At 37.9% G+C, this 20,032-nt stretch overlaps 2 protein-coding genes across 4 annotated transcripts; one reads left to right on the top strand and one right to left on the bottom strand.

Moving 5' to 3' along the window:
- The first annotated feature begins 538 nt into the window (after window positions 1-538).
- LOC135626780 (wings apart-like protein 2) lies at window positions 539-12,340 on the top strand. 3 transcript variants are annotated; one of them, XR_010492432.1, is made up of 14 exons: window positions 539-1,187; window positions 1,387-1,486; window positions 2,362-2,698; window positions 3,272-3,384; window positions 4,199-4,321; window positions 4,412-4,505; window positions 4,631-4,723; window positions 5,430-6,082; window positions 7,925-8,202; window positions 9,424-9,574; window positions 10,342-10,439; window positions 10,518-10,599; window positions 11,502-11,670; window positions 12,203-12,340. XR_010492432.1 is itself a non-coding variant. In XM_065132393.1 (13 exons), exons 1-13 carry the CDS (start codon window positions 643-645, stop codon window positions 11,583-11,585), a joined length of 2,751 nt encoding a protein of 916 aa, XP_064988465.1. In that variant the 5' UTR covers window positions 539-642; the 3' UTR covers window positions 11,586-11,874. The 3 variants fall into 3 exon arrangements, 2 of the variants coding, with proteins under 2 accessions (XP_064988465.1, XP_064988466.1); XM_065132393.1 differs by lacking the exon at window positions 12,203-12,340 and having other exon boundaries at window positions 11,502-11,874; XM_065132394.1 differs by lacking the exons at window positions 10,518-10,599; window positions 11,502-11,670; window positions 12,203-12,340 and having other exon boundaries at window positions 9,424-9,614.
- Window positions 12,341-15,105: 2,765 nt separating this feature from the next.
- On the bottom strand, window positions 15,106-19,476 carry LOC135626779 (very-long-chain aldehyde decarbonylase GL1-10-like). Its single transcript, XM_065132392.1, has 5 exons — window positions 18,968-19,476; window positions 18,280-18,602; window positions 15,789-15,936; window positions 15,670-15,702; window positions 15,106-15,472 (listed from the first exon to the last, which is right to left on the bottom strand). The coding sequence occupies exons 1-5, from the start codon at window positions 19,295-19,297 to the stop codon at window positions 15,395-15,397; spliced, it is 912 nt and encodes a 303-aa protein (XP_064988464.1). The 5' UTR covers window positions 19,298-19,476; the 3' UTR covers window positions 15,106-15,394.
- Between the last annotated feature and the right edge of the window lie 556 nt (window positions 19,477-20,032).

Raw genomic sequence — 20,032 nt, 5'->3', positions numbered from 1 at the left:
TGTGACTTGCGTCTTGTGGTTTCCTATCTGTCTCGATCTAGGTGGGGCCCAAGCTTTCCATTCAAATAATAATAATAATTATTTCTCCGATATTAAGATCCTTTAAAGCACTTATAACTGTCGACAAAACCGCATGGAAACAGCAAGCAGTAGATATCCAATGCATATACGAGTAGATTAGTCGCATGTGGCTCAAGAACTCGATTTATGAAAGCAGATCCGAATCTCGAATCGAGATCGAACCGATGAATCAAATCTATTGGGCTCATGTTGACTGGTCTCAAATTAGAAAGACGGCTTGCTCTCGAAAGTAATTACGGGCCGGATTCGAAATCGAATCAGCTTGATGTTGCTGGTCTGATGCGATTTGATCTGATGGATGACTTGGTAGCGGCATCAAGATTTGCGCGTACAATCGGGCCCAGGGTCACAGATCTGGTATGCTGGACGTACGCAAGACGTTCGCACCGGGCGGTGACTATACCCCCAGATCTTCCACGCATCCTTTGTGACTGCAATATTAATGCCACTCCTCGTTCCTGTGGAATCCGGGTTCCGGTTACCGCCCGACCCTAATTCTTCCTCGGTCAGAGCAAGAAGGGATTCGAAGCCCCGTCTCTCAAGCAGCCCCGCAAGAAGGCGATGATCGTGCGCACTTACGCCCGGAGAGCCGCCCGCTGCGGCGCCGGCCGCACCTCCTCCGACCCCATCCTCCTCGACTCATCCGACGCCGACGGGGAACCCGATTCCGCCGCCGGAGAGCTTCTCGACCTTCCCTTCTCCCAGGACAGCTCCCATGGCCGCCACGCCCACGCTCACGCTGCATTCTCCTCTCAAGATTCCTCCTCCCCTTGGTCCCTGAACCCCTTCGACCTCCCCGACGACCCCCCGACCCTCGCCCCTTCCCTCTTTTCCCCGTCCCTCGGACCGCCGAACGAGCCGCACGGATCGGACGGTACCAGGACGGGAAGGCGCGGGGCAGAGAGGGATCTGGCGTCGGCGGTGACGACGGCGACGCTGATGGAGGCGCAGGAGTTCGGGGAGATGATGGAGCACGTCGACGAGGTGAACTTCGCGTTGGATGGTTTGCGGCCAGGCCATCCGGTGAGGGTCCAGCGTGCGAGCTTGCTGTCATTGCTGTCAGCCTGCGAGACTGCGCAGCAAAGGCGACTTCTCCGGGTGCAGGGGTGCGTAAATGAGATGCCTTTTTATATTTACCCCGTTGTCGTTTTAGTTGTGTTTCAAGAAAGTAGTTTTCGGATTGAAATGTTGAACATCGACGCAGTCGCCATTATAATAACTTCAAAAAACTTTGTTGGTTCCGTCTCTATCATCTGTTTGCAGCATGCATAGTTTGACATGCTTAGATTTTTGAACGCCTTACAGGATGGCCAAGAGAATAATTGATGCCATTTTGGGTCTAAATTTAGATGATTCTCCAAGTACAGTTGCTGCTGCTGCTCTGTTCTACGTCTTGGCAAGTGATGTAAGTTCCTTGTATACGTTAGTAGTTTTTCAGCATATTGTGCCTATGATTTTTTATCATCCGTTCTACATGACACAAAATAATAAGCCTTTTATCAATGTGTTTTTCACTTTAGAAAATCATTTATTACCTGAGGTTTCTTGTTTATTTGTCGACTTGCATGCTACATGTCATTCAACATTGATGTCCCAGAGATAATGGTAAAGTGAATTTCTAGAAGTTATTTGCTATTTGTCAACTAGGTCCTACACCTTTACTTGCTTGCCTATTTCTCACTAGATTGGCATCACTCATAGGATGTAAACTCTATATACGAAAAGTGACTTGAAGAGAACTTTAAATTGAATGCATCACAGACCAATTATATTCTAAAGCATAAGATATTTAAACCCAGTAGATATTGAATTATTCAAACTGATATAGAGCACACTCTTAATATTATCTTTATGATTCAACATTTGCATTTCTCTTTTGAGCCTGGTCCTGTAGGTGGAAGTTGTTGATGATTTAATTAAAAGAGTCACTTCCATTAATAGTTACTTTTAATGATGTTTTTCATCCAATTACTCATCTATCACTTAAAAGAGTATATATCTGTCTCTTATCATGTTATCTCTTAGCAGTTTAAGACGTACTCAGCTCCTTTCAATTTATATTTTAATTTGGAAGGGTTTTGTGTTGAAATTTGGTATAGGTGAAGATGTGTATAAATATTGACTTTCATCTGTGGATTACACTTCATGCATTTCTCATGCTTATCTGTATGCTTCAATGCTGACTTGCTTATGTCCTACTAATTGAATTGTGTATCTTCATACTCAGCATCATAGTTTGGCTGATCAACTTAAATAACTTTTTTATTTAATGTATTTCAGGTTCAAGATGATAATTTGCTGGATACACCATCTTGTATTGGCTTTCTTCTTAAGTTATTGAAACCAACAGTTCCTTCTGTCAACAGAGACAAAGCCGCAAGTTTTGGATCTAAACTTCTTGGGAAACGCAAGCCTCAAGTTGTAGGGAGTTCATATAAAGGATTAGATTCCACTGCGAAGGCCATCGTTTCAAAAGTTTCAGAAATTCTTTTAAGTTGTAAAGAGATAAAAGCAGGCCATGGGAATGATGAAGCAACAGAGAGGCCAGAGCTGAGCCCCAAATGGATAGCATTATTGACCATTGAAAAAGCATGTTTATCTACTGTATCATTTGAAGGTAGGGTTAGTTTCAATATATGCTTAACATTGTTGCTGTGCTTTGTTATATGCTTGATTAGGTGGACTGCTTTCTTGTGGTCTGTTACAATCCATAAATTCTGTCTGCACAAATTGCCATTTCAATACCGATTTCAGTTTCCTTTTGGACTGATAAAATATCAGTAAACCAGGCGGTACACTGACCTGTACCACCTAGTACTGTTGAATATAATTTAAAAAAATAAATATGAGCTGATATGCAGATCGATAAATACTGGTCAACACATATAGGTCCAGCTGGTGTTTAAAAACTTATGACTATCTAGGAGCTTAGCCATTATAGTGTTACGTTTGCTCCAAAAATAGGGTCTCAACATTTTACCAAACAACCATATTGCTTAATAGATTAGTCTGTTGCACTGTTTGGAGAAATAAGATTAAAAAAATATTGGGATAAATGTTTACACATCTGATAATTAACTTTTTCTGATTGGTCTATTATGGTTATTGGTTTAGATGCTGTTTCACTGTTGCTGTACATTTTCTTTTGCATATCATTGTCGTTAATTTGCTGCTGACATATTGTTTTTAGACACGTGTGATATGGTGAAAATGCCTGGGCGAGAATTTAAAGAAAAGTTGAGAGAGCTTGGTGGACTTGATGCAATCTTTGATGTTCTTGCTAGTTGCCACTCCACCTTGGAGGTGAGATGAGATTTGAATTTACTTTACTGATTTTTTTTTATAATAAATGTGTATTAGACTATAGGGAGCAATATGATTTCAACAAGTGTTCATATCTGATTCTTCTATATTGTTGTGATTTGTGCTTCGATTCTGCATCTGGCTTTGGAATTATAGAAGGGTGCCAATAAGCAATTTCCAAAAGAAGAGGACATGATAGCTAGTGTCATATTGATGAGAAAATGCGAGCATGTGATGACAATTAATAATGCTGACTCACAGACAAGCATCAACTCTTTTGTGTTGTTAAGAACTTCCTTTTGTTACTTAATATACATTAGTAATCTGTTCAATAGAAATGCTGGAGACATTATTGCTTGATAGAGTTTTGCTTATTGTGTTATAAGTTGGTAAAATATTTTTTGAAGTTGAATTATGTGGTGGTATTTAAAGTTTTAGCATTATTTGTTGTTGGATCATTAATGTTTAATTTCTAGCTATATGCTTTGTTGTTTCTAAACCTTATTACTTTTTTGGATGGGTTGTTGTTATTTTCTGTGTTATTTATGAGCCATATGAAGTTTGATTAATTAAAGATATATTCTGTTTATGTTGTCATTGTATATTGTAGCAGCGTAGCCACTTTAGTTCATACATGCATGGATGGGCTTAACTTTCACATGAGCACATGGAATGTCAATATCAGTATCAACATGAGTTTTCCTGAGATAACTACATAGCAAGATCCTTTTTCTAAATATCTATGATTGAATCGACATCGTACTTTTTCTAGTGTCCTTGCAATGTGTTGACTATGGCATGCTTGATGTTGTAGACATGGCACAGCTCATCATTGTTGTCACATTCTAAAGATGAATCAGTGTTGCAAAGTATGCTACTTCTCTTAAAATGTTTGAAAATTATGGAGAATGCAACATTCTTAAGTAAGGATAATCAGGTACTGTATCAGCCTTACAAGTGACTAATTTTGTATTTTGTTTCTATGATTATCTTCTAACTGTACACATTTTGTTTTATTTTTTAACAGAGTCATTTACTTGAGATGAAACACAAGTCGAACTATGGTGGCGTACAACTTTCTTTTGTTGGGGTCATCATCAGTGCCATTAAGTTATTTTCAGGTCTCTGTCATGTGCTAACTGATCAGACCTTTTCATGTGCTTTTGTTCAATCTCACTGGAAAAAACAAATTATTGCACTGGTACTTATTGATGTTTCTGTTGGTTTATTTTGTATTGCACTACAGATTTTTCTTTGCTCCAGGGTAAATTCAGCATTTCAAACAAAGAGAAGTTAATTTCTGAATATCAGAGTCTTCAAGTGAACCAAGAACTGAAAGGTACTTGGATTTTCTGGATCTCTTTTAGCTAATCTTATGCAGCCTTTTCTGCTTTTTTTCTCATTTGATAGAAAGGTTTTTTTTTATTTTTATCAAAGATACTATATAGGGGGATTATATAATATTTGAGCAAACTGTTATTCATCATATAACAATCAAATTTGTGTCATTCTTTTTTTTTTTTTTTTCATTTCCTTGGATCTTAATTTGGCTCAAGATCTGAATATTACTCTTTTGCAAATATGTGGAAGATGATTCTTGATATTATTGTAGTGTTAGCATTTTCTTGGTCATCTGTTGTTACTACATTAAATCTATGTGGGGATGAAAATTTTTTCCTTAAAAAAGGGCATGTATTGAAAATAATTTATTATCAAAGTTTTGAAAAGCAGTTCTTGATTTTGTACGTGATCCTTGGGGTGATGTTTCTAATATTCTAGTTTTAAGTTATTATGAATATGCCTAGTAAGATTATTTTTAAAGTATATTGCAATTTATATATTGTCATTAAGCTTGGCCGCTGGTAGAGTATGTAAATCATCATTGTCAGTAATTACTCCAGGATACTGGTTGCTTTTTTATTAGTGAATCAAAACTTCTTGCTCAAAATGTCTTTTAGATACCTTTTACTTACGTTTGCTATTATAATTTGTCTGTAAATTATTGTTGCTTGTCATCGTCAGTATATTTTCTTCTATTTTGGCAGATAACAGTGATGAGCCACCAGATAGTTATTATGCTGGGTGTTCTGGTGTTGACAGGGAGTCTGAAGTGAACATCATAAAGATATGTCATAAACGACAGAAATCATCTTATACCCAATTAGAAGTTTCTCATTCTGGTTCAGAAATGGCAATTGATTTTTCCGCCTCTGTTTCATATGATGTAATTAATAGATCTATCGGAGGTGGCTGTATGAATGGTAATACTTTGAAGGCAAAAGTTAATTCTAGTGGTTCGAAGATGAATTCTTTTAGGATTTCAAATCGATGGATCTCTATAAAATCCAATGGTGCAACAATGAGCTCTGATAGCATGTCTAGAAGACCTCATATGCCAAAAGATGATAAAGGCAATTGTGAAATGGACATAAATGATCCTTTTGCATTTGATGAAGGTGACTTAAAACCTTCCAAATGGGAATTGTTGGCAAAGAAGAAAACGAAAACTCAGGATCATGAAGGTGATTTACCAAATAAAGAACTTTTGGATGGGTGTGAACTCCCAATAATTACTACAGATGATGTTTTGAGTCAATTAACAAATGAAGAAAATCACAAGAATTGTGCAAAGTCTCATCCATCAGGAATTGATGAAGATTCAAGCCTTGCGGAAGACTGTCTCCTCACTTCAGTGAAGGTAATTGAATGGTCCGTATTTAGTTGTTGTTGTCCTGTGTAAGCAAACAAACATACACATGCAGCAAATGATGTCAAGTAAATGATATGGTTGGCTTATTTACTTATATGCTGAAAGCAAAATAGTTGTATTCTTATCTAAATATGCAATCATTTTAGTACTAATTTACTGATATCATTTGTTTCTTTTATGGGAAATTTGAAATCTTTGAGATGATTGTTATACTGATATGGTGTACCATAATATGCATTTGTTGTTTATAATGTTTAAGTACAGATATTTAAAGGCCAAAATGAATCAATTATTTTTTTTCCTGCAAGGGTCATACCCAGCAGGCCAACAATCTTAAACTGCTGAGTAACTAGTAAAATGTTACTTTAGACATAATTAGTTGGTATCATTTTTGTCTAGGGGTTTTTGTTTGACGGTTTCCAGGTCAGAATCTTGGGTTATGAAAAGGAAAAGTTACTTGTGAATTTCTTCCTGCCTTATTGAATCTGAACTGGATACCTATTTTCCTGTACCCATCTATAGTGACGAGCACCTTATTTTGGCCTAAGCATGTCAGGTAGACTCAAATACCCAAAAAACTGGAGCAGCTGTTGTACATGAATGGTTAAGGATAGGGCATGTATAAATTTCAGTAGGTCAATTTTGATTCTATTGTCTTAAAATATGCTTATTATTTATTTCAATAAGTCAATTTTGTTATAATACAATTACAAATACTTTTTCCTATTTTGTATGTTATTTTATTTGTTGTTCCCTTATAAATCAGTTCACTTTAAGTATCAGATTTGTTTTGCCAATAGAATCACTAGTCTCTGAAAAAAATTGAATCATTACCATCTAACATTACTGCAGCTTACTAGAATTTTGTTAGGAATGAACCAATAAGCCTATGACTTTCCTGGGTCCTTTTATTCTTTGGAGATGCATTGGTCTATGGTCGAACAGAAAATGAAGGTCATTGACATCCCCTGTTGGGGTTGAACAATGGTGGATTATGATACCAATGATTAAAGTATCACAAACATGATTTTTATGGTCACTTCATACTGGGGTGGGACTTGTTAAGCTATCTTAGCTAGCATATTAAGTAATGCTTTTCAAGACTTCTCTACTTAGTTACTTTAATTACTAGACAAATTGACATGAAGTGATGCTTGGTCATAATTATGATTTAATGATTTCATGTTTTCAATTTTTCATACTTTTCTTTTATAAATTTGTTGTTCCCTAGCCTTCCATCGGTTCAAATGGTTATTTCCTAACCAAATTATATCTTGCAAAAGGAGCATGCAGATCCCAGAAAGTTCATTCATTGGGAACGGAAATAATCTTGTTGTCCTACTAGACTAATTATCGGGAACCATCTTGGTGTGTGTTTTATCGATTTTGTTGGAACTGCTAACATTTGGTTCCCCTTTAGTGCAACTTTGAGCATATGTAGGCCAACTGATTTTCATTTTGATATCTAAACAAGTGTTGGTCTGACCTCTTAAGTTACTGATGATTTGATTCTATGAATGTTACAATCCAGAGATGACTTTTCCAAATGTGGTAAAGGATAAACTTATCCAGATGTGGGAAAGTATGCACTTTTCAGATGTGTGAAGATTTACCTGAAGTGTTTTTTATTTGCTATGTTGGCTGCCAGAAATTGTTTGCTAAGCTTCCACTGTTATTTTTATTACTTTACCTGCTAAAAACAAGTGTCTTTCTCTCTCTGCCTCTGCATGAATTTACAAATGCAGTCAAATTATTTTCATGTCATTTTTATGAATTGTTATTCATTTTGGTCCTTGTGTAATAATTTAGAGCTGTGTGTTTAACTTGCAGGTTCTGATGAACTTAACAAATGACAACTCTGTAGGGTGTCAGCAAATTGCTGCATGTGGTGGACTGCATACTATGGTTTCTTTAATAGTTAGCCATTTTCCATCATTTGACTGTTCGTTTCAAACAAACAGCAAAGTGAACGAGAGCACCTTATCTACCAACCAACATAACAGTAACTGTCATCTGAACAACAGACATCTCAGTGATCATGAATTGGATTTATTGGTAGCTATATTGGGCTTGCTTGTGAACCTAGTGGAGAAGGATAGTCAAAACAGGTCATCTTCTATTCCGTAATATTATATACTTTTGGAGAATAATTAAATAGTATATGTACTTTGTTTGGAGAAGAAAACAAAGAAGTTACAGAGAGAATAAATAACCAATGAAGACTTAGAGGAAAGAAAAACAAAAAGAAAGCATGAAACTATGCATAAAGGACCTGTCATCTTAGCATGCATTCTGTGGAAAAAGGTGTTTAAACAACCACAAGTGATGCAAGAATAATTTTTTAATCTTATTGGAGAAATCTATTATCTGAAATCTGCAATGGCTTTCATACAAAAAACTAACCCTCCTCCCCCATAACCAAATAAAAAAAGGAGCAACTGCAAATGTTTTCTATAGCAAGCAAATACAACCGCCTGGTTCGACCAAACAAGCACAGCCATAACAACATGATAAGAATTGTGGTATAAATTGGGCAGGACTACTTTGCCAACACCAATTATCAAGTTATGTCTTTTTGTCCTCGTATTAACACCAAAATATGGAAAGCATGATGTAGTCATGCAAGTTTGGTTTCAATAACTTAGATGTCCTAGTAATTGATTAGTTTATTTTGGACTTCAGCAAATTCCATGACATGTGAGCAATAGGAATTTCATAAGAGAGGCATATATTCTTGAATAGACATATGCATGTATCTACAACTCAATCAAATGCCCATTAAGCTATGAGGTAAGAGTAAAGCCTGCTTAAAAGTGCATTGAATGTTGGAGGAACTATGATCTGATTTTGGAGTCAGCGAACAAATACAAAATCTTCTGATATTTGCATGGCCTGAAAGAGACTAAGGCTGTGCTAAATTGTTATTGTAGAACATATTTATGATTCAAAAACCTAGATGGCAAGTCATGGAGGAGCCTGAGATGGCAAAATGGAAAAAAGATAGCCTTGTTTGATGTTACAAGTAGTAGATATGATTATGAATCCTTTTCTTTTTTAGGCTATCAACCTTAGTTCCGCTGCATAAAAGGTGCACATGAACATGAGAGAGACAGAGAGAGAGTGAGTGAGGGTTCTTGGCAATTGATCAAGTTTCATTGTCACAAAAGCCTATTATATTTCACCAATACAAAATTTATCCTGTTCTCTTATTTTTCACTTTTCTGTTTTTTATAATTTTTAATTTTCTTTGATTCATATTAGAGCATTAGTTTACATATGCTAGGCTAATTTTTTTATTATTTATTACATTAATTATATCTACTCTGCAGATCACGTCTTGCAGCAGCTCGTGTTTCAGTAAGTCGACCAGGAAAATCAGTAAACGTGGAGCCACAAAGGGATGCAATTCCATTGTTGTGCTCCATATTTATGGAAAATCAAGGAAATGGGGAGGCTAAAGACGAAAAACCTTCTCTATGTGTAAGCTAACGCTTCATATAATGGGTATTTATTAGATTAGGTATATTGACATGACAAATTTATCTTGAAGATACTTCTGAAATGATTAATATAGCAAGATAATGCTTGCATCAAGAGTTATGCTTGTTTCTGTTATAATACCAAAATGTGTATTTGATTCCTTTTCTGAATTCTATTATGTTCAATGGCAAAACATTAAAAAAAGTGATGCGAAGCACACTTTATGCAACAACAATACCACAAAGTCTCAACAAAAATCGGTTAAGATTAAGATTCATGTTTATGGGATCTAACGTAGTTTTACGTTGTCAGTGATCTAATGCAACCCTCCACCTTTTTCATCCGGGCTTGGGATTGGCATTGACAGTATTACAAACTTGCAGTTTGTAATTGTTACAAACTTGCAGTTGTAACATTTTGTAGGATTTGTTATTTTTATTTGCATTATGATTTTGCACAGTACACAGTAAGTTACAAACTTGCGGTTGCATCGTTGTTGTTTGTTCAAGTATATTATCACAAATAACAAATCTAATTTAATTGTCACCTTGAATTTCTTAATGATGCATCTAACTGTTGTAAAGTCACCACTCAACCGATTATGAAGTTTGAAAGATCATGATCATTGATATTCTTTACATTATAATAGCCCTTAAAATGTACAGACTGTTGAGTCAGTGATGTCGCTCTATGATGTTATATGCCTCGTTAAGAATGCACATTAGCCAATGAGCCTACTGATTTTGGTTTTTATAATGAGTTAACAGGATGATGAAGAGTCATTGTTGGAAGGAGCACGGGAGGCTGAAATGATGATCATTGAAGCTTATGCAGCTCTTTTGCTCGGGTTTCTGTCAACAGAAAGGTCTGCATAACCTTTCTGTATTTTTATTTTTTATCATAACTTAATTTACTCATGCTAATGGTAATTTTCTGCCATCAGTTCTAAACTTCGCCAAGCTATTGCCAACTGCCTTCCAAATCGGAACTTGCATGCTCTAGTTCCTGTTCTAGAAAGATTTGTGGTAAGTCAACAAAATGTTCTTTTTTTCCTATTTACCTCTATCTTCCTACATGGGGAAGTGGTTCTTCTCATGTTGCAATACAAAATAAAGTTGATCTAGAATGCTGTGAGAGGACTTGAGGCCTCATCTATCACCTTATTTTTAATCATGGATTCTCCAAATTGGAGATTGTCTTCAACAAACATGATTACAACGTTTAAAATACATAGAACCCAAGTTTAAGTGATTGGTATATATTTTGTGTTCATCGAAACCAAGACGCAAGGGACAGCATAAAAGTATTCATGTTTGCTTCTAAAATCTTAGTTGTTTTAACTTATGATCGAATGATTAATTTTAATCTAAATATTGTTAGATGAATGTATAAAATTTTGCTTGATTTGTTACTTATTCCTTCACTAGATGCAAATTTTAGAATGTATATACGATTTTTATTTTTAGGTTTTATATGTCATAAATCATGGTCAATGGAACCGGTTTTTCAGTTTGGAGCTTTCATTAATTTTGAGGGGATGAGAATCATTCTAATAGGATTTTATTTTAACTCTTCATGTGTTTGTGAGTGTATCCGCAACCACTGTAACTCCATGTTGCATAAGCTGCTTTATTGTGTGACTTCTCACACTTAAATTTGATATGCTACAATCACTTGGCACTTGTGATCTGGGTTGCCTTCTGTAGACATTGTTTTACACACTGTATAATCTACCATTTAATAAGTTATTTCTGTTCTTTTAGGATCTTGATGCTACTTTAATGTTGCAATGATATACACAAATAGATTTCAGATGTGCAGCATTTTACGTTAACACTTCCAATTATTAGTATTCCTCAACTAAGGTATATTTATTTTCTTACTTCCTGTCAGCACATAATATTGTGTGTTTGAATTGGTTTGCCAGGCATTTCATGTGTCGCTAAACATGATATCACCGGACACTCATTCAGCAGTTGTCAAAGTAATCGAATCTTGTAGAAGACCATAGATGAACGATACTGTACAGTAACTATTGGTCTCTAGTAGGATGAGGAAGAGTCTTGGGGAAGCTGCTCTCTGCTTTCGGCTCTCTCGTAAGACTAACAGCCATTTGTATCCTTATTTTTTTTTACCAGTTTTTCTTTCTATTTTCTTTCCTTTCCTTTGCTTTTTTTTTTTTTTGAGTTTTATATGATTTTTCTCCCCTTTCATGCTATCACCACTGTATCGTATATCCCGAGGTGCCTGCTGATTGTATAATAAATATCACAAGGTGCAATGTTATATCTGTTCCTGTCGATGCAAGTATTAAAAGATGGAAATAAGCTGAGTACAAAAGATTTGATCCCAAGAGGTGAATGCATTGCGAGTGTTGTAGTATGTGCATGATCCTTGAGTTATGTGGCTCAACTAAGTTTGCCTACATGTACTAATTAAATGAAGTGGTAACAAGAAATGGTTTTCTAACGATGCTTTTCGTTTCTTATCATTTTTTGTGGTTCAAGTTATTTTAGGAGTTTATTCTATATATATATATATATATATATATATATATATATGGTGCATTTTTTAAAAGATATTTGTAAGAAATTCTCATAGAGCGTAATTTTTAAAAATTTCTTGCAGAGTCCTCTCCTTGTGTGAAATATCCTCTCCTTCGCTTCATGTCTGCCATTGGTGTCTCTCTCTCGTCACACACCTGCGATGAATGAGAGGGCACGGCAGTGACGATATTGTCCTCACCCATGGCCTTTGCATGCAAGGGACTGGATCTTTGTGTATTTGTCTTAGCCCCAAGTCTAAACTTAGCATGTATGTTTATGCTGTTAACTTCAATTGATCTTGGTTTCATCATTAATCTAAGCACACACCACGTTTATTTGATATTAGTTCTCTTTAAGAGCCTGTTAAAACTATTATTATGATGGGTATTAGAAATGTAAGTGCTGTATATTTATATATTAAAATTTATGTGATGATGTATATTAAAATTTATGTGATGATGTTTGTATGTGATCATAGACTCATGTTTTTGTGGAAGTAGGGTTAATTATATATTGGCATTTCTTTAGCGTTTCGATCTCTATACTTTAAAATATTACATTAGCATTTCTATAGTTATGAAAATGAAATATCTAACTTCATTTATTTTAACGATGTTAGTTTTATCGATAGAAACATAAAAATAAAAGATAAAAATATAATTTTAACGTTCAATGACAGACGATGACGTAGCTAGCATCGATGCTGGCGTAGTTACCTGGCCGCTTCCAACAATGATGAGGTTCGCTCTCATTGTGATGTCACTTTCCTCCACGAGGAGCATGCTGCCCTCCTCTTTTGCATCTACGTCAGCATCGACGCAGATGTCGAGCAATCGTCGCCCTTCGATCCATACTCTCTCGGCAAGCTCTGTTCCATGTCCGACCATCTCCTCGACGAATGGTCATTGCTATTAGACGAGACCATCACCTATGCTTGCGGCTTCCTAATCATTCGTAGCACCTCTCGCATCAACGGTCGCTTCTTCGCCTCGATCGCTACACACGCCACAGCAATGTTCAATAGCGCCATCAGCTTCTTCTCGAATGCCTCATTCTCAGACGACCCAGGGTCCTCGTCGGAGTCATTTCACTCCTCCCGCACAGTGGATCCATCGAGGGATGTTAATGCTGTGCTCCTTCACTAGGTCCTGGAAGGGGGTCTTCTCGGCGAGGAGCTCAAGGAGGAGGACGCCAAAGTTGTAGATGTCGGAAGGGGAGGTGAAGGAGGGCTTGAGAAGGTAGGGCTCGAGCGCATGGTCAAAGAGGACGGAGGATGCGACGAAGGAGGAGAGGGCAACGAGGTCATGGGGTGAGGCCGGGGGAAGGAGGAGGAGGGATGAGATGAGAGCATAGTCAGCGAGGCAGGACTTGAAGTCTAGGCCAAGCATAACATTGGAGGGTTGAAGGTTAGTGTGCACGGTTGACAAGTTGCTCTGGTCAAGGTAGAGGAGGTCGTTGGCCACGTCCTCCACTATCTCCAAGCATGACGTCTACTGCAACGACCACTCGACATCTGCGTCGATGTCGATGCAGATGCAAAGGGGGAGGCTAGGATCCGCCCGACGGGTCAATGGCAAGGCGGCCATATCTTCGCCATAGATACTATGGTGGCCACCATCATATGTATTGAAGCTAACGTAGTTGCCGCTCGGTAACTATATCATTGTTGACGTAGATATAGAGTGGCGCGGGGGCAAGCGACGATGAGATCGACGTTGTGCTCGAGGCGAGTGGCATCGTAGTGAGAGTAGACCTTATTGTCATCGAAGGCGCTAGGCAACTACGTCGATGTCGATGCCAGCAACGTCATAATCCACCACCACCGACGCCAGCTATGTCATCATCGTTTACCACCGAACATTAAAATTATCTTTTTTATTTTTTTTTTAATATTTTCATCGATAAAACTGATGTCGTCGGGATAAATAAATTCACTTTTATAACTATAAAAAATATCAATGTAACGATATAAAGATCGAAGCTATTAACATTTTGATTCTTCAAGTACGAGAGCGAACGCGTGTTCATGTGGTCATGGATCCGACTGCCGCTTCTCGTAAAAGATCCCTTCGTTCGACCAAATCGTTCCTATTTGGTTCTCTCTTAACATTTTTCTTTATTTGTCTTTTATTTGTTTGCCTTCGGCTGTGTGTATCGTCAGATCCTCTTCTCCGCCCTCACCAACCCCGATGAGACGACCAACAAGTCCTTCTCGAGCTTATACTCTCGGAGGAAGAAGTATCGCCGTGAGCGCGACTCGGATGTGTCTTGTTCTTGGCTTCTGTTCCCTATGTCTGGTCTTACTTATTGTTTCTCGGAAGCTCTATCTGAAGTCATTGAAAAACTACATGGAAGATGTATCCAATAAAATTCATCCATCGATATGGGGGTTCAGAGGCTTTTCTTCTTCTTTTTTTAAGAAAGAGAGAGAGAGAGAGAGAGAGAGAGAGAGAGAGAGCTTTATAGTTATTCTTTATAATGTTCGATAGAAAATGACCATTTAATTTAAGCGGTAGTGGCACAAAGATCAACGAGCATTACTTGATCTTCCAACCATGCGTCATATTAATCTACTTGACCATTTGGTCAATGTGACGAGAACTGGTTGATCGTTTGGTCATGTTGATGATGACATAACATTAGATCATGGACGACATGTTGAGGTTGATCGAATAAAACATCATCTTTCTCTGAAGCTCTATAGACGATGCAGATGCAGCCCGATACTCTTCTAGATCTATGATCCACATCCGACCCAACAACATTAATGGATCGGGTCGGTTCGTAGGTTTTCGGGTCAGGTTTGAGTCGGGTTTCACATTCGCAGCCGTCGTTGCCATGGTCATGATCAGCTTCAGCTTGATAAGATCACACACGATTTCAAAGAAATCGAAGCCCAACCACTAAACACAGCAATAAACGATCGATATGCTAGTCATCGTTCGACATCAGCCAACAATTTCACGCCACAAGAATGCCAAGAAAAACTTGAAAGAAGACTATTATTATCCATAGCAGAGGAAGGTTTCTCACAAGACATAAGTATGCTCAGGGAACACTAAATGCAAACAAGATCCAATTTTAGCTGGTCACTGCACCAAACATGACCTAGCAAATTGTTTACCCATTCAAAAACAGCATCTCTGTCTCAAAACCATTTCTTATGAAAAGATTTTCAATCTGATGATAGGTGGACAGAAATAATAGGAACTAGAAAAGCCCCATTTATCTTAATAAACACCTAGATATTACGGACGATGAACGATATCAATGGCTACTCCGACTTCTTATTATAGCTGAAACCATTAACTTCCCCGTTTCGGTCACCGTTTCTCCACTGCTCTTCCTTCAGCTGTCGGGGATAAAAATAGGATCAGTCGACGAAGAAACCCAATTTATTAGCTACAACTAATATTGTAACATGTAATGTCTATAGTCAAATAACAGGCAACTAGTGACATCTAAGCACTGGGTGCACGAAGCAAGAATATTCTTGAATCTTGTGGCATGCATAATCCTGATACTGTAATAGAAAGGCCTGAAAAGTACCTTTGCTAAGCATGCCTTGTGGTACCTGTACCCCTGAAATGAGAACAAGTTGCAGGATGAACACTAGGTTTTTCGATAACAAAATAATCTCATTAATTTGAAGCCAAGATTTCACCGACCTTATCAGTTCCGTATAAGTAATCACAGTAGGTAAACACAGAAGCAAAGTTACTTTGGCTCTGCCCTCCTACATAGTGATGATAATCATGGTACTCCGCTCCACCGTAGAAGGGAATGAATTTTGTAGGAGTAAAAGGGAAGTCAAATCTGTTCGGAAGGCACAACTAAATGAACTAAGCATATGCAAGTACGATGCATTTTCATGGGAGGTCAGATATCTTGCTATTAATATTCAATATACACGAGGTTAAATATGGACTTGCCATCAACAAACCTAGGAGTATAAGACAAACCATGACAATGATGTTGAATAAATGTGCCTAAAAGCTGAAACCTGCAATGGTTGATCACTAAATGAAAAAACACCAGTCACTGCTTTTTCCTAAAACTGACGTATTTGAAGTAACACGTGTACAGAATGATGTTACATCCAAAAAGGCAAAGCGGGAAGAAACTTGCAAGTACCACTTGAACCAAAAAGAACACACATTATAAGAAATGGATGTTCCTTTTTATGCTTTAAACTCAATAAGAATCAAGAGTCAGTTATCGCCTGTGATCTTTAAATTCCCATCCAGAGTGGTACAAAAAAGAGAAGAGCTATAATTAAAAAAAAATGCAGGCAAATAAAAGAGTGCCACTAACTTCAATGTAAGTTCTCTTAATGCTAATGAATGATTTGAAGATTTTTTGTTAGCTACTAAGTTACCCCTCTCGATATACCCCACATGGTTATCATGAGGAATCAAATCAGTATTCTCCTCCGATTCACATAACATGAATTTACATTGACCATCATATGTGAGTGCTATTAATTTCTAACCTCCTACTCTGTTTTCTTTCGCCAAAAAATTCTCGAGCAGTTAAATGCATGTCAAGTGAATCTATGAACTTGTAAATTTTGATTCAAGGTTCTTTTAAGAAACATTTGTTCGGCATGGGTGAATACCATCCGTTTATAATCTCCCTACATCCACTTATTTTGACAGAACCTTTTAGTCAAGATATCTACAAAGCCAATTTGCCTGTTAACTTTTAATGCAAGAATTATATTTTATACTATCCCTTGTGAGAAACACAACCTATGAAAATGTGTCACTAAAACCTTCTTATTTTACAGACTTCACTTATAGTAGAATCTATAAAAACAGAGCAAGGCTCCCTCCAATGTGGGATCCGAGGAGGCTCAGCCTCTCTAAATATAAAGAAGCTATTTCCATGACTCGAATCTGGATCTCTCATGTCACAAATATCAACCTCACTTATAGTAGAATCTCTGAATGAAAATATTTTAAATTGAAATCAAGGACATAACAAACTCTAGAGATGCTTAGTTAAAGAAAAAATAAGATGACTCATTGCATAAAATTCCCACCAATACAAGGTCTGATGAAGGCTCAATGTAAACTATCATACCCTACAAGCAGGAAGTTGGTATTTCAAACCCTGTTTATCCAAGTCACAGATGAGCAATCACATTATTGCACCAAGACATCCTCTCCACAAATCCTGAGATAATTTTCCCAATTTGCATATTTGTTGCATGAGGCAAAACTTTATTTTCTAGTCTAGAACAAGGTGGTTCTAAACTTGTTCTTCATGAGACCAATGCCTAGAAAGTAATTTAGAACCATCATATACTTAGCCATTCTGCAATATCTCATTATTCTACTAGATACATAAGAAACAAGTTCCCATGCTTGTTGTATAACTCATAATCTTCCACAAAGATCTCATTAAGTAAATTGATTAAACACCTGCCATCCATTCGTAACCTTATATTTTTATTGTTACATATTTCTAATTTCTTTCACATACATCTTAGATATTCCCCGTGTCCAATACTTCTTAGCAACTAAGCCCTGACCTATCACTATGTTATTAGTCTTCGACAAGCAAAAACCTTGACATAACAAAAAAATAAGTTGAAAGCTGGCAGATACAGTTCCATCGAGAAATGAGATGTGTACAGATTCAGAATCCTTAGATCAACTAAAAATGTGGTGGTCATCTGTAAATGAAACAGATTGAGAATATCTTCTTCTCACTTTAGGAAAAAAAATTTCCAAAATGAGCATGCTTTTAACAGGGGCATTAACCTTGAGGACAAGGTCATTTTTTGTACCGGAGAAGGTTCTTCTGCAAATGTAAAATAGTAATGGAAAATTGACTAGTGACTTAGAATAGAGATTAAAAATGCCAATTCATAAGGTCACCTACTTTAGAATCACTTGAATTTAACTAATAATCATACCAAATCGAAGATGACTGCTACATGCTTAAACAACGAACAGTCAAAGAATTAATGGAATTTAAATTAAACTCAGATCTAAACAAGAGATCCATAGAAATCAACTCCCTCCAACTATCTTTCAGAAACTATGAAATCATGCAATAATCATTGTCGGTCCTACCGGATCAAAGCCAGGTAATGACTACTTCTAGCGGTCAACAAATTAGAAGAGGGGACTGACGGGGTGATTAACGTACCCGCTGTGGGTTTCGATGGCCTCAAGCTGGCGGAGGGCGATCCAGAGCCAGAAGATGATCATGTGGCAGGGAGCGATAGCTGGTCCAACGAAGGACGGGATCCCGAGGAGGAGCACCTCTGCCCAGTGAGCGTAGGGGGCAGCGAAGCCTATGGGCGCTGTGAACTCGTGGTGGATGTGGTGGATCTTCTCGTACCCCCACTTGCCGTGCATCAGCCGGTGGATCCAGTAGTTTCCGTAGTCCTCCACCAAGAAGTACACCGCCAGCTGCGCGGCTGCTTCCCACAATGAAGGCAGGGGCAACCCGGTCCGTATTCCCACGAACTGCCATAATGTCGCACTTTACTAAAGATCGAACATATTGATGGAGGAAAACAACGCTAAAAATTGAGCAACGCAATAAAAAGACAACCTTTTTTAAGAAAACGGAGCATATTGATGGAAAAAGCCAAAGAAATTAAAAGAAAACGTCTTTAGATCGAGCAATGCAATGAGAAAGATAGCATTTCTGAAGAGCCAAAACCATCAAATGAACAGAATGAACGATGAAAGAACTAACAAAGGTTGATTCTTTTTGGCACTAGGAAAGGGGGAAACCCCAAAAAAAGACATATTTTCTTTCGCAACAATAGATCAGATGCAATGTAACCCTAGCCCTAGAGGAGAAGGAGAAGCATCAAGAACGGGACCTTAACGGTGGGGTAGGAGGTGAGTTGGAGCGGCCCGACGACGAAGATGAAGACGCGCATGACATCCTTATAACACCGGAAGAAGGAGGCCGCCGAGTGGCGGACCTTGGGCTGGAGCTTGAAGGGGGAGACGGCGGCGGGGAGGCGGAGCTCGATCAATGCGAGCGGGAGGGGGGCGAGGCTGAAGATGACGAACAGGAAGATGATGTTGTGGTAGTAGACGAGGTAGTCGGGCATCCGGGCGGAGTAGCGGAACCATAGGGTCTCCGCAGCGGTAAGGCTCCGCCCCAGCGCCGCCTCCGCCTCCTCCAATGTCGCGTACGGCAGCATCTCCGGCGCAGCGAAGGACGTTAGGAAGAGGAGGCGAGAGGGAGATGTGCTAAAGGAGCTCCGGGCTCCCCGGAAGTATCTTTGTGGCCCTCAGAAACCTCTCGCCCTTGGAGCCTCCTCCTGCTAAACCTATAGAAGCGGGCGGTATTTGTGGTGGCGAAGGCAAGCGGAGGTCGAATGCGGTGATCGGTTTCCGTTTATAAGGAATCGTCGACGACAAAGAATACGAGTTCAAATACCAAAAAAACCCCGAATAGCAATAAAACAGGACTGCGTCACCCGGGGAAATGTCAGGGTGACCTGGCCAAGCGTTTAGTTCAAAATATATTTGGATATTTTTTGCACCACTAAAATATCCAAATAATCCTAATCGACAATCTCACAATATATCGTGGTGTTTTTTTTATGTTATCTAAGATCATATCACCCATAAACTTCTTTGGATCGATTCAACGAACTTTAATAAGCATATCAAAGAATCAAGTGATATGTAGTTCGATGCACTAAAGAAAATAGTATATATGTGTTATGTGAGGTGGGAGACGATTCAAGAGATTGCATCAACGATACAACTAATCAACATTTCCGACCAATATTAAATGGTGAAGATTATATTTAATTCTAAGATTTTATTGATGCCTCATGTGGAATATATTAATCCAAAAATTAGGATCTCTTGTACATATTCCTAATCACTTGGATTAATTATAATTGTTAAGGTCACTTTTGATTTTT

The sequence above is a fragment of the Musa acuminata genome, chromosome BXJ2-11 (genome assembly GCF_036884655.1).
Source record: "Musa acuminata AAA Group cultivar baxijiao chromosome BXJ2-11, Cavendish_Baxijiao_AAA, whole genome shotgun sequence".
NCBI lineage: Eukaryota > Viridiplantae > Streptophyta > Magnoliopsida > Zingiberales > Musaceae > Musa > Musa acuminata.
Note: the sequence above shows the minus strand (reverse complement) of the source record. Positions and strands in the feature narration are given on the sequence as shown.

Excerpts from the sequence above, each read along its gene's own strand:
- LOC135626780 (XM_065132393.1), top strand. The coding sequence starts at position 643 with ATGATCGTGCGCACTTACGCCCGGAGAGCCGCCCGCTGCGGCGCCGGC. Across the intron at positions 3,385-4,198 it reads GTTGCCACTCCACCTTGGAG|ACATGGCACAGCTCATCATT; the intron begins GTGAGATGAGAT and ends TTGATGTTGTAG. Across the intron at positions 6,083-7,924 it reads GTCTCCTCACTTCAGTGAAG|GTTCTGATGAACTTAACAAA; the intron begins GTAATTGAATGG and ends TTTAACTTGCAG.
- LOC135626779 (XM_065132392.1), bottom strand. The coding sequence starts at position 19,297 with ATGCTGCCGTACGCGACATTGGAGGAGGCGGAGGCGGCGCTGGGGCGG. Across the intron at positions 15,703-15,788 it reads ACTTATACGGAACTGATAAG|GGGTACAGGTACCACAAGGC; the intron begins GTCGGTGAAATC and ends TTCTCATTTCAG. Across the intron at positions 15,473-15,669 it reads ACAAGGCATGCTTAGCAAAG|CTGAAGGAAGAGCAGTGGAG; the intron begins GTACTTTTCAGG and ends TATCCCCGACAG.